At 42.7% G+C, this 14010-nt stretch overlaps 1 protein-coding gene across 3 annotated transcripts in view; it reads right to left on the reverse strand.

Annotated features, from left to right (window-relative positions):
- The window catches only part of LOC129190340 (short transient receptor potential channel 7-like), a 52593-nt gene that overhangs the window by 36037 nt on the left and 2546 nt on the right, over positions 1-14010 (reverse strand). Inside the window, exons 1-5 of one of the 3 annotated variants that reach the window (XM_054792940.1) lie at positions 13012-13047; positions 11500-12262; positions 7093-7275; positions 3524-3688; positions 1-38 (exon numbers count right to left, since the gene is read on the reverse strand). The exon at positions 1-38 is cut by the window's left edge and continues 179 nt beyond it. In XM_054792940.1, coding sequence (XP_054648915.1) covers positions 1-38; positions 3524-3688; positions 7093-7275; positions 11500-12252 — 1139 coding nt within the window. In that variant the 5' untranslated portion in view covers positions 12253-12262; positions 13012-13047. Of the gene's footprint in view, positions 39-3523; positions 3689-7092; positions 7276-11499; positions 12263-13011; positions 13048-14010 lie in introns of those variants that run through there. The other 2 variants (XM_054792937.1, XM_054792939.1) reach the window with 2 other exon arrangements.

The following is a 14010-nucleotide window of genomic DNA, read 5'->3' on the forward strand; positions in this document are numbered from 1 at the left end:
ACAAACTTCATGAATGGGCTTCTCAGGATCTGACCCAGCTGGAAAAACAAAATGACAAAGAAATACTTGCTTAAGAGACCAGACAAGGGGCGCTAAACATGGTGGGCAACAGTGGAGGTAGAGCAACGCGTCCAGTGGTACAAACCCTGCTGCACGTTAAAAAAGCTTGAATGTAACACGGCATTTGAAGAACAAACACTTGACACAGTATGGTGGGTTTTGGAGGCTCACGGTGTGATCATCAGTCAAACACTAGGTTAGCGTTCCTTTCTATGTTGCTATGTGAAATCGATGCGCCCAGGAAGGAAGTTCCGGTAATGCTTAAAATGATTGAAATATGTCAAAACCCTGTAAATATTGCATGTTATAATGAATGTACCTGTTACTATATGATCACAGCATGGCTATAAAACCATAAAACCTTGTTGGAGGGGTTTTAAAAGCTTTGTAGGTGGAAGAGATGTGTCTTGAGATGTAACTTTAGAACACAGAAAAGAGAAAGACGTGTGTTCATGTCTCACATACGGATTGTGGATGATGGGCAGTCTTTCCAAAAAAGTGCAGTTTTCCTTTTAGATTGCAGTATAAACAGCACCCTCTGTCGCTACAAGTGGTAATTACAAGTTTATGGCGTATAATTGTGTGTTCAGTTTTTTTTTGCATTTCTGAGCTGAAAGGAAAAGAACACACTTTCACACAAGATGCAAGTGTGATAAACAATACAACACATGTTTTATGTGCATATACAGCATGTATGCATGTTGGGTGGGCATAAGGAGTTATAGAAATGCTACTGTACACAAACTGAATAAAATAATATATGCTTCACTTTCTCCCTCACACACATACCAGCACCACTCTTCAAGCCTGCTGCATTCAATGTTATCTTCCCACAGGAGACAGCTACTGTCTGCATGCACTGTAACACATTAGGTCCCACTGTGGTTTCCATGCCACACACACACACACGCACGCACGCACGCACGCACGCACGCACGCACATTCATATGCACACACAATGTTAAAAAAGGTAAAACCCAATCCTGCAAAAGGCCTACCGGTACTCCCATCACTGGGCACCCCTCCTCCTCCTTCACAACACCCAGCTGCTGTACTGATAAGGTCGATTCATCTCACCCCTCAGTTTAAATGAGATGGTCTCTTCAGATTAGGCTGACAACTGTGGAAGCCAGACCACCTTGTATTTTTTTTTTTTTTTTTTTTAACCAATGTTATGGTAACAAAAGCTGATCTGTCTTCCATCATCATAATACGTGGAGAAATATTCAGAAATTGTCATCCATATAAAATATATGGATATATGGATCTTCTGGATGTATTTTGCAAGCCTGCCCCACCTTATGTGCAGACAATTGTCCACTGAATAATGTTGTTATAAGGCAAGCAGAGAAAATCTTTAAAAATGTTTTTCATAACAAAAAATAGTGATAATCTTCGACGTATCAAGCGCCGGAATTTTTGTCTCTGAATCCCACAGTCCTTAAAACCTTTACTATTTTATTATTTTTTACTACATTTACAGAGGGAACTTGTCTGCAATTAGTGCGATCAATGATATCGAGCCCTCTCATCAATATTACATGGATTAGCATTACGTCTTGTGGGTATTGATTCATGTGTTTTCCCTTGTGGCACCCCAGTCGAGTCTCCCTGGAGACGAGAGTACAAAAAGGTCCAAAAAATAAGTAAATTAACCCATTTGCATCCAGCATTTTTTTGGTTAAATTGCCCAAAAAAGTCACACCAGTGACGTGCGGTCAGGGGAAAAACAATGAGTAATAACATAAAGTAAACATTTGTCCGATGACCTGTATTATAAATGTACTTTTTGTATGATTACCATTGATTTTAACATTTTGTTCAAATTTCCTGATTAAATACAGGTAAGAAACCTAAGGTGAGGTCAACCACCGTGAGTGTGGGCAAGCCCTGCCTACCGTCTGAGTGCACTCAGGCTCGCCACCAATAATATAAAGTTGCAGAAACATTTATTATACACCATGACTTTCCACAGCCCATAATGTCATTATTGTGAGATCATTATTGCTAATCAGACAATAAAATACATAGAAATGTCATACAAGGGGGCGCTTGCAATATACCGCTGCATCCTGAAGGGGTGCGGCTGTGCTTGAGCTAGAAGGTGCGTGTCACTAACATCTTCCCACAGAGGAAACTTTCTTCTGTCTGCTAGCACTAGCAAGCAGAAAATCAAATGCATTCAACATATTTTTATGCTCTGCTTAATGAATGAATGAATGAATGAATGAATTGGACTGCCAAGATGGAGGGTTATACTGTATACCCAACCTCACCAGCAGGTGACCAGACTTTTACAACAAATGATCAGAACCTTTCCTGGAGAAGGAAAGGCTGCATGTACTTCATGTACAAATACAAGGTGATGACACAAATGTTTTCCAGTTTATAAAATAAAAAAATAAATAAATAAATGGGGCTCAAAAGCATCTGAAAACATTTTGCAAACCTTTTTTTTTTTTTCCAAGGGAATTAGTCTCCTCTTTTTTTGGTTGTCCTCTTTAGCAGTGACCTGCATTAACATAAAAAATCCGCAAAGGAGTCAGTGGTTAGTGTCTCTTAACTATCGTACTGGAGTACATTTACTCGCCATCGTCTGGCCTGCAGTTGTACCATGAGGCTCCAAAGGTGAGTTGCATTTAGTTTAGTGTTGTGTGTGCCTGCAGTTATAATGGTATCTTGTCATGCTGTACTGTATATCAGTCGAATCTCAGCGAAATAAGCTTTCCAAGCTCTTGTGCACACTTGACACGGAAGAACGTCTCTCGCCTTGCCTCCAAAATCACAAAATTCACTAACAACTGTGAAGCAGTCCTTGACATAGTTTAATCCTGCTGCACATGAGTACATACACGCATGGGGATGCACTAACGCCTTAATGATAATGTCGAGGATTAAAGGATTATGAATCAAGATGATCAGATTACTATGTCATTTAATTTTCGATTTTAAACGAGCTAATACATAAATATAAACTACTGTCATGTGTTAACCTCAGAAATCCTGGGCTGAAAGCATATTCAAGATTCAAGATTCAAGAGAGTTTTATTGTCATGTGCATGGTAAAACAGCAGTTATACCATGCAATGAAAATCTTATTCTGTTCATTCTCCCAAGGAAAAGAAAGAAAAACACAAGAAGGAATAAGAACATAAGAAACATAAACACATATACATAAATACCAAGAAATTAAGCAACAACAGAAGAGACATTAATGCAAGTAAATAATACAAATAAATAAATAAATAAATAAAGTGCTATGAGTGTGTGTTGCGTGTGGCGTGTGTGAGTGCTTCATTGAGAAGCCTGATGGCCTGTGGGTAAAAGCTGTTTGCCAGCCTTGTGAAGACTAACATGTTTTAAAACTTTTTACTGGTGTGCGTCAGCATGAATTCATCAATTTGGCTATGAGTGGTGGTATGGATACACACAATATACAGTATGCCTGTGTGACTGTTCTTACCTTGCTACATGGCATGATCCAGTAGGCGACAGCCAAGAACGGCAGGCCGACTGTGACCCCCAGCACTGTCCAGCATTTGACCCCAACGGACTGTTGCCTCAGACCAGGAAGGTTCTCGTACCAAATAGTCAGCAGCTGCTGTTGACAGTTAGGATGGGCCACAAACTGAGGAGAGAGGGAAAGACAGGAATCAGACAACCGAAGACTAGTGTTACCGCAAAGAATTGCACTCCACTTTGGAGGTTCCGCAGTAAAGATCCCTCCATCCATCTTCTCGCTTATCTAAGATCGGGTTGATAAGCGATCGGCAGCAGCCTAACCGGGGAAGCCCAGACTTCCCACTCCCTGGCTACTTCGTCTAGCTCCTCCCGGCGGTTCTCGAGGCATTCCCAGGCCAGTTGAGAGACACAGTCTCTCCAACGTGTCCTGGATCTTCCCCGAGGCCTCCTACCGGTCAGATGTGCCCTGAACACCTCCCCAGGGAGGCGTCCTGACCAGATGCCCGAGCCACCTCATCTGGCTCCTCTCAATGTGGAGGAGCAGCGGTTGTACTCCGAGTTTCAATCAAATCCACAAACGTAATCAAAAACAAATACATTTGATTTTCCATATCTAGGAGGTGTCGCTCAGCTGAATTGCTTTCTCACTTCAACTCAGCCACTCTCCTTTGATAGGTCTTTAGTGGTTTCTTTCTTAATCAATCCTCCAATGCTTCATCCATTAGTTTGCCTCATCACTTTCACGGGGAATGTATCTAAGCCAATTTAGACCCACGAACACACAATCTCACACACACACACACACACACACACACACACACAAACACTTGCCCCTGCTGTCCACTGGCCGTTCAACACACTGATCTATACGCATTGACTCAAAACATTACCCACCCCTGAATCCAGCAAAACACATTACATGCAGCCATGCTCCACCTGGTTTCCATGGTAACATTTTTTTTTGGTCTCCTGTGTAATTAGCTCCGTGAGTGTTGGTCATGCGCTCTCGTACAGGATTACAGCCAGCATAAACAGGCTGTTTACTGGCCAACACGTGTGATACGACCATCGTGTTGGATGAGGGAAGACCGAAGGTCAAATAGTTTCGTTGTGGGTGTGTGGAAGACAGAACAGAGGGAGAGGATGTTGTGGTTAGAGGAAATCAGTGATTAGTTTGACATTTAGTCTGGCAACCCTAAGACTGGACATGATGACGCACAGATGCACATGCTTAGGAGCGTACAGTCTTCCAGCAGCTTCCCAGCGTGCATGGTGATCTACAGGTGGCAGCACCTGGTTTTTCATCAGCACAAAAGGCCACGTGTCATTCAGCTGCTCACTGACCTCCAGTGGTTGTGCACTGCGGTCACCTGAATCAAATGCCTTGAAAGCGACTTCATGAGTCTCAGTACCTTCCTACTTGCACCTCAATCATAAAGGCTAACCTTCTGTGTACATACACTCTCCAGAATGTCAGCAATAGTATTTCATTTTACACAATGAACCAGCCTCCCGGATTGAGACAATTCAGATGTACCAGCGCCAGGTTTTGGTGTGACATAAAGATACTTCAGAGACATTGCTTCAACACATGAGTGTCACAACATCACACATGCCATCCCGCATTCCCTTTAACGCAAGAGGCCATTTATGACAGTGAAGAAATATTTCAACGTCCCTCAGTGTGTTAAATTAAAGTCATATCTCTCCAAAACGAGCCATAATCATCTTCATGAAGACAGAATTTTTGATAAAGGTCTTAAATTGCATCTCAGGAGATTGTCTAATAACATCTTAGAGGTTGAATCTGATTATAAGCTAGTTTAAGCTGTTCTGTTTGGCATTGCAAGTTGGCTCTTGCATGTTTTATAGTTTAATAACCCATCTGGAACATTTACAGAGTTGCCTGAAATTCAGGTGTTTCGAGCAAGGTTTTTCACATTGTGAGGCAACAGAAGACTGCAGGGCAGGCGCAGAAAAATAAAGAGAAAAAAAAATCTAACCAGCAACGCCAACTTTAAAAGGCAAATGAATGGTATTTGCTTCCTACAATGATGGAATAAGCAGAGTCTGGAGCGAGTAGAAGACCGGTTGAAAAATTGCAAGAATTTACATTTTGCACTGTTGGATCTTAAGGAGGTTCTAAGTATAGAGATTCAAAATGCAAAAAGAAAAAATGGGAGTGAGAGAAAAAAAAAACAACCTGAGTAAGCAATTCATTGCAAACAAGCATTGAAGTCAAATAGGCTGATCATCAGCTGATCAAAAGTTTAAGACCACAGCCTTTAAAAGCCAAAATGGCAAATATGTGGATTCAGTGTCATTTTCTGTCAGGTATTCACTGTTTTGGTCTATTTTGGTATCTTGATGGCAAAGGCAAAAAAGTTTTCTCTCTTTGGACGTGGTGGGATTGTTGAGCTGCATAAACAAGGCCTCTCGTCAGCGCCATTGCCGCTGAGGTTGGACACAGTAAAACAGTCGTGCCGAGTACAGTCCAATAACCATCAGAGAACGTCTGCGAGAGAAGGATTTTAAGAACAAAAAACATCTTCAAAGGCCTCGTCTCCTTCAACTCCACAAAATTGCCAGTTTGGAATTTGCAGGAGAGCACCAAACATGGGACATTGAAATGTGGAAAAAGTTTTATTATCTGATGAGAAAAATGTAACCTTGACGGTCCTGATGGCTTCCAACATGACTGGCATTCCTTCAATGGAACAAGGGAGCTTCAGGTTGTGCAGGGGCGTCAAACGGCAGCTGGCTACATGGAGATGTTGCAGGGGGCATCCCTCATGACTGAAGGCCCTCGTCTGTGTGGTAATGACTGGCTTTTTCAACAGGACAACACTGCACTTCGTAATGCCCGCCTGACAAAGGACTTCTTCCAGAGGAATAAGCTCACTCTTTTGGACCATCCTGCATGTTCCCCTGATCTAAATCCAACTGAGAACATTTGGGGATGGATGGCAAAGGAAGTTTACAAAAATGGACATCAGTTCCAGACAGTGGATGTCCTCCATGAAGCCATCTTCACCACCTGGAGCAACATCCCCACTAGCCTCCTGGAAACACTGGCGTCAGGCATGCACAAACTACTTTTTAGGTGATTAACAGTCCTTTTTTGAAAACTTGATTTTTATTTTAGGGTGTTTGGGTTTTTTGAGCTATGGTCTTAAACCTTTGATCAGCTGTTGAACAGTGTAAAATGTAAATTCTTACAATTGTTAAACTGGTCTTAAAATTTTGATCAGGAGTGTATTAGATCAGGTTAATTGGCGACTCTAAATTGTCCATAGGTATGAATGTGAGCGTAAATGATTGTTTGTCTATAAGTGCCCTGCCATTGGCTGGCGACCAGTCCAGGGTGTACCCCGCCTCTCGCCCACAGTCAGCTAGGATAGGCTCCAGCATACCCTTGCAACCTTTGTGAGGATAAGCGGCATAGAAGATGGATGGATGGATGGATGGATGGATGGATGGATGGATGATATTATCTGATGGGAGGTTCACTGTGCCACACTCTGGCCAGTCCTGGTTTAGAACATTAGAATAGTATTGAACTGAGTTTACCTTTTTCACTTCATATTTGATTGCCAGTTTGACACGGCTGAGGCAGGGTCGGTTGTAGGGGCTCGGCGGGCACAGGTCGACATCACCATTCAGTATGGCTTCCACTTCCTCTGTGTCCCGACAGAGGTCCAACACTCCTACAACAAAGTCTTTACACTGCATGGACAGCTTTCGGTATTCATTCTGCAAAGGAGGCAAAGATGGGTCACACAAGAAGGTAGAAACAACCATCCTTTTGCATCCATGTACAGTTTTTTTTTACGGATATGAGTTTCCCATTGATAAATGATAAAATCATGGCTCCGCATCAAAATGGATTAATTCTTCCCTGGCCCATGCACCATAGCACCAAATTTCACAGGAATCAGCTTAGTATTTTTTGTACGATGCCGTAAACAAGCCAACACACATACTGTACATTAGTTATTGTAGATACAATACATAAGCGTCTTTGTTGGCAGAGAACATAAATAAGGTCGCTCCCTCTTGGCCCTCAGATTCTCACATCATTTGTATCCTCCCTGCCTGCCTTGCACCTGTTAAAAATGCAAATAGCCCATCACCTTTATGAGACCTCTTTTTGTGACTGAACATATTGAGAAACACCTCAAATATACTCATTTCATCCATCTTCATTAATGTGGGTGTGAAAGTGCGAAATGGTTATATTGTGATTTGATTGATGCCTGTTCCCTCATGAAACACAAGCTTGACTTTTTAGACAAGCAAATAATAAGATGCATGTATTATGTATTACGTATTATTAATAATGTATGCTCGGGGAGGAAAACTTGTTCGGTGGTTACAATGAATTGAGAAATAATACAGATAGGAAAATAAGCAATATGAAACCTTCACTGATTGAACACATCAGGGGGAAAAACTTGCATTGAGAATATTGATAAAAACAAATAATGTACAGGATGAGTCATTATTAATATTAACTGAGTAACTACTACTACTTCATTAGTGAAATCCCAATAGATCATGTGACTCTGTATATTTCTGTATATTTCAAATTTATTTGAATACGTATTTACTCAGTTTGCTTATGTCATATACAGTTTGACTAACCATAAACATCTGAATGTAAAAGTAAAAAGCATTTGACACAGAATTGACTGGCGACCAGTCCCGGGTGTACCCCGCCTCTTGCCCAAAGTCCACTGGGATAGGCTCCAGCATACCCCTGCGACCCTTGTGAGGATAAGTGGCATTGATGGATGGACGGCTGGATGGATATGCCACGGGCCAATAAAAAAAATGGCATTTTTGACACCCCTGGTTTATCTTTTTAGTCATTTCATACAAGGCTTCAAATGTTGTATTCAATTTTCCTGAGGCACAGCGTATAGTGTATTCTAACTTCTGAATACAGAACACCTAAATATCAAACATGTCAACAACACCAGCCTGACATACCAGTGTCTATTGGCTCTTTGGGGGCTAAAAGAGTCATTTAAGTGCGAGCCATCTATACCATTCGAGTTTGTTTACATCCCAGGCAAGGCATGACCTCAGGGTAAGAACATGTGTAAGAATATCAATGATGTTTGCATTGTAAGACCCACTTCAAGTCATTACAGGCACATATGAAATTACACTTACGACTCAGGGTCTGTGGCTGGTGCCTTGGGGGAATGAGATAAAGGCACAGGAATGATGCTGTGCGAATGAAAATGGGGAATTGTGTGAAGCAAGAGTGGAAATGGTTACGGTTGGCGTGATGCGGACTTGGAGTGTGGCAGTGTGACAAAGACGTGCAAGATGGGTGGAGGAAATATAGTTTGCATTATTGAAGGTCAATACCACTTTATCTCCATCTCCGTTTCATTTTTCTGCGTCTCGTTGAAGCAGAAACGGAGAAGCTCGCGGGTAAATGACAACTTGTTCCTGCATGCACTGTTTTTCTGTACAGGCAATGTCTTACGTAACTGCCATACAAGTGTAAAAAGAAGATAAATGCAGCTCACTTGTTTGTGTACATTCTGTTCTTCTTGAACTGACTCACCCATATTGTGCTGAGCAGCCAGGACAGAGTTATAGTGTACTGCTATTGTTAGGGGTGTCCTGATACAACTTTTTCACTTCCGATCCGATACCGATTTTGCAGCGTTGAATATCGGCCAATACCGATATCAATCCGACAGCAGCATGAGTCATGCATACTTTTGACTTATTCTGTAGTGTGGAATGTTAGAAAAGGCTTTTTCAGGTGATGTTACTCAAACAGAGAACAATCAGCACCAATAGGTTATGAGCCATTTACCTGGGGTATAGTATTCATTTAATATCCGCAATGTAGTGGAGGCTAGGCATGATATAGCAAGGTTCCAGGTGCTGAATTAAGTGTTTAAACCCAACTTTACTCACCACCAACAAAGGCTGGCTCTCCTCTGTTATAGCTGATGACTTCTTGTCGTCCCGTAGGAGTTTCCGGTGTGATACTGCTTCAGATGCGCAATGTGTTTAGTCATACTGAACTTTCCTGGTTTTGCACCCAGCCGCATCGTCTTTTTCAGACTTTAACAAAAAAGACAAACGGCCGACATCACTCCTTCTCCTTGTTGCTCTGCTAAAACGTTAGCACACGCTGCTGTTGTGATGGCGTGAGCGTCGCACTCTATCTGGCCGCTGCTGGATAGAAGTCTGGAATCGACTGCTTGCATCGGAATGCCAATATCGGAGATTTGAGATGCAGGCCAATATAATCCAACATAATTTTTTTGGTGATACCGGCCCGATATCAATATTGGATCGGAACATCCCTAGCTATTGTTGCGACAATTTTGCTCCATGGCAATAAGTTCTATTTCTGGTGCTATAGTCATCACAACACGCTTCCAACACAAAGCTAAGGTAAAAGCATAAAAGATGCTCACTGATCTGATGTCTCACAGACTGCACTGAAGTCTGCATGCACTATAAGGTGTTGTTAAACTAAATGATACCAAAACACCATTGGTAGTAAAGTAAATCTCCTTCATATGCACCCTGCATTGTCTCCCCCAAAGCTGGCGAGGTTGAGCCTCTTATGAGATACTGATGTGCCACCTTGAAAAGAAAATGTTTATAAATAATCTGCTGTCAGGGAGGTTCTGACACATATTTTCATAAGCATCCTGCGTGCCCCACTGCTCTCGTCCCTGTGCCGTGACAGGTTGAGTATGTGTGAGTCGCTCGCACTTGACTTAGTGCGCATAGGATTGAATCTGCTGTGTGGGCAAACGTCACATAAAACATTGTGACACGGACACTGAAGATTACGCCTGAATCGTATGATTCATTACACTTGTGTCAAACGCCAGCAAATAAAACTTTCTGTGAGCGATGAAATGAAATGCCAGACAAAGGGAAAGCAATTCCCGCTTGTAAAATGCTGTTAAATAAATAAATTCTAATTGGAAAGGACCTGAAGTGGATAGGACCGGTCATTTGTATCTTGCTTGCCTCTCATCTGTTCTCAAAATTACTGTTTAATTCTTTTCTAACACGACGATTTAAAAACTTACTTTGCTGACACGATGTCTGAACGTTTACTGCCCTTGTTGGTTCCAAAGCGCAGAAGGCATACTGCAGCACTCCAATCCATTTTCCACACTGATTCAACATTTTTGGGATATTTTACTACAGAGAATAGATCTGGAGAAAAATAGCGAGCGAGCGAGGACAGGCCGCTGATAATGAAATGGTAATGAGACAGATGAGCACCAACACAAGTCTGCTCCCTCAGGTGCGCCCTTCTCATTAACTCGTCTGGAGACGGGGAGCAGAATGATGAGCGCGGAGGCTGGATGACAAACAAGATTTGGCAGAGAGAAGAAAGAATGGATGAATGAGGGTAGATAGAAATTAAAACAGAAAAAAAACATGTGAGCAGATAAGGCATGATGCGGTTCATCAGCAAAATTGAACCTGTTATCACAGCATTACGATCTGATGTGTTGATTTAGATTGTACATTCAATGTAGCGAGGAAGCAAATGGACCGACACTGTATGAACAAAAGTATTGGGACACGTGGCCATGACACCTACTGGAGTTGAAAAAACAAAAACTGTAGTGTCAGTCTTCTGTGAGGAGCCATAAGTTCCACTCTTATGCTAGCTTTCCAGAAAGGTGACAGGTGCTAATGTTGGACGAAAGAGTGGACGCGCATCTTTTTTCTAGTAGATCATAAAGCTGTGGGGTTGAGGTCAGGGTGCTCAAATTGATCCACCACACATGGGCAATTTGAAAGATTATGCAAAAAAAAAACCCGTTTGACAAACTTGGTGGCACGTTGGCCAAAGAAGAACCCATGAAGAACATTTGGGTTAGGATCTGGATAATGATGGAGATACAGGAATTTTCCCTCATGGCATCACTGGAACAATGGCTGGATTTGAACATAAATGCAATGACTTACCTTAAACTCAGTCTCAATGTTGGCCAGTCTGGCCAGCTCGTTGCTGAGCTCCAGGGCTGTCAACACAGGATCTTCACTGCTGAGTGACAGGTAAGCCGCGCTGGCGAGGCCTTTGTATGCATTCATCCTCGAGCGTGAATGACTAAATGAGTCTTTCTTCTGTTTCTCCACACACTCTAAGCACTTGCAGAAGTAGTCATGCGGTCTCTCTATGCGGGCCCCTTTGGTCAACAGAATGTGCACGATCTCATACTCCTGGCAGTGAGCAGCCAGGATGATGGGCGTGACGTCGTGCGAGAAACGTGTCCCGTCCTCGTCGTAAGCGTAGAAGTCATCATCGCGCATCTCCTGCTCCAGAGGACCCAAAGCCAGGCGAAGCCCCCCGCCGAAGGCATGGTGTCCGAGGATGGCTTCGACGATGCGAACGTACCCCTTGGAAATAGCCAAAAGCAGACCATCTCCGATCCGAGCCAAGCCATCCTTCTTCAGCAGCAGCTCGGTCACCTCGAGATGCTCGTTTCCAACAGCCAGTTGCAATGCATTCTGGCCCATGTAGTCCACACAATTAAAGTTGAGGGTTTTGGAGTCCTCTAGCATTTTGCGCACTACAGGAATATTCCCATACTCGGCAGCATCCAGAAAGCGTTCCTCTTCTGCAGTGAGAGCCGAACCGCGCTCATTGAACATGTAGGCTGGGCCTCGCACTGCCTGGCGACGCCCCTTCTCTCTCAGCGTAGTGTGGCGGCGGTGCATAGTCTCAACACTGTAGACAAAGAGAGGACATGTGAGGACCAATTAAAGCATGGAAAAGACACCGTTAAACACAGCATACTTTACTGTATGCTTTAACAAGGGTAAACTAAGTCATTACCGCCTCCATAAATGTATGTACTTTATGACCAAGGACTGGTCAAACCCAATCAACTATGTTTAACACAGGCCTTTCCCCTGGCAGTCAAGGAAGCATCCGTCATGTATGAGTCCACTCAAGCGCAATCAGGGCTAAAGCTCATCAAAAGGTGACAAAAGGTCAATGCCTCTGCCTGAGAGATGGCGCTGTCGTTTAATTGTCTCTGGCGTGTCACACTTGTATGATGAATCAGTACTTAACAGGAGTGAAGGCTGCCAATAAATGCAAATGAAAGTACAAGCATAACCATGTAGCCCCCATTATATGTGACATTGTTCATGAGATCACACCATAAAGTTAAACCCAGAAGAGGGACATCTTTTTGCAGTGGAAAACACTTTGTGGGAATAACTGTACTCTGAAAAAATCCATGTGAAGGTCGCTGTATGCCATGGCCGAACACTCTGACCTACACAGTAAGAAAAGCTGTGATGCTCCCAAATGCTGCTTAGCAGGAAGAGTAAGAGTGCAGGGCCGAAGCGTTCATTTTTCCAGTTGATGCATGTTCCAGACGTCCAAGATGGTCACTAGCGTTAGAGTTACAGAAAGAATGTGTGCACAGACACATAAGTGAAAAATACTGTGGCGAAACAGAGGCATACCATTCCTGCCTTGAAAGAGCTGTGTAGAAGGGGCTAGTGACCCACGGCTGGCAGGTAATGAACTCCCTAGTAAGAAAGGGATTGGGTGCAGGTGCTCTGCTCCATGGACACACTGCAGTACGTGCACAAAAGGAGAACTTGTTAGGCAACTTTAATTTAACACAGTCTCTAAGATATTTCTGTAAGGGTTATCTTACAGAAGAAGGTGAGAAAATAGATGTCACATACAGCAAAAATGTTTGCCTCTCTAAATATTTGTGTCTAATGGATTGTATGATTGAAAAATGGGCATGGAAGAAATATATTGTCATATAGGACATAACGATGAGCCCATCGTCAAATTGTATGGGAGTGTGCAGCAGTTTTACTGAAAGTTGTAAATGTTGGAGGGCAGATTTACTTGCCACTTGCACAACTGGAAATGTAATACCTGCCTGTGAACATAAGTAAAGCAGGACATAACTAAAGTACTGTTTTCCAGGCCACAGCAGTATACACTTGCAGACATTGAGGATTCCACACAAGCCTCCTTGCCAGCCCGCTGAGATAACCTCACTGTTAGGTGATAAAATGTTCCATCCTTTCCATGCTTTTATTTTTCCTTCTACTATCTATTTGACTGATTCTCATCTAAAATGCAGTCACAGTTTCCATTGTTTTGTGTGCCCCACAATGGTTCAAAATAATTTGTTTGCGAGAGGAAAGTGCTGTCTTGTGTGTGGTGGATTACTGTGGACAAAAACACTTGAGAGCTGTCGATCCTCGATACCTTTGTGATGCTTTTCAGTCCTACGAATTTGAACGTGGCACTCCACAAGGAAGCATACTCAGTCCTCTTTGGTTTCATTAGAGTTCACTTGTAAACATCAATCATCCTCATACACTTTGTCAATTTCAGTGCAGAGTATTTGATCTTTGTTGACAACAAGGAGGTAAATCTAATTTAAATCTGAATTTAAAAAAAAAAGACTGGTTTGTTCGTAAGCAGCACTTCAGTGC

The sequence above is a fragment of the Dunckerocampus dactyliophorus genome, chromosome 11 (genome assembly GCF_027744805.1).
Source record: "Dunckerocampus dactyliophorus isolate RoL2022-P2 chromosome 11, RoL_Ddac_1.1, whole genome shotgun sequence".
Classification (NCBI taxonomy): Eukaryota; Metazoa; Chordata; class Actinopteri; order Syngnathiformes; family Syngnathidae; genus Dunckerocampus; species Dunckerocampus dactyliophorus.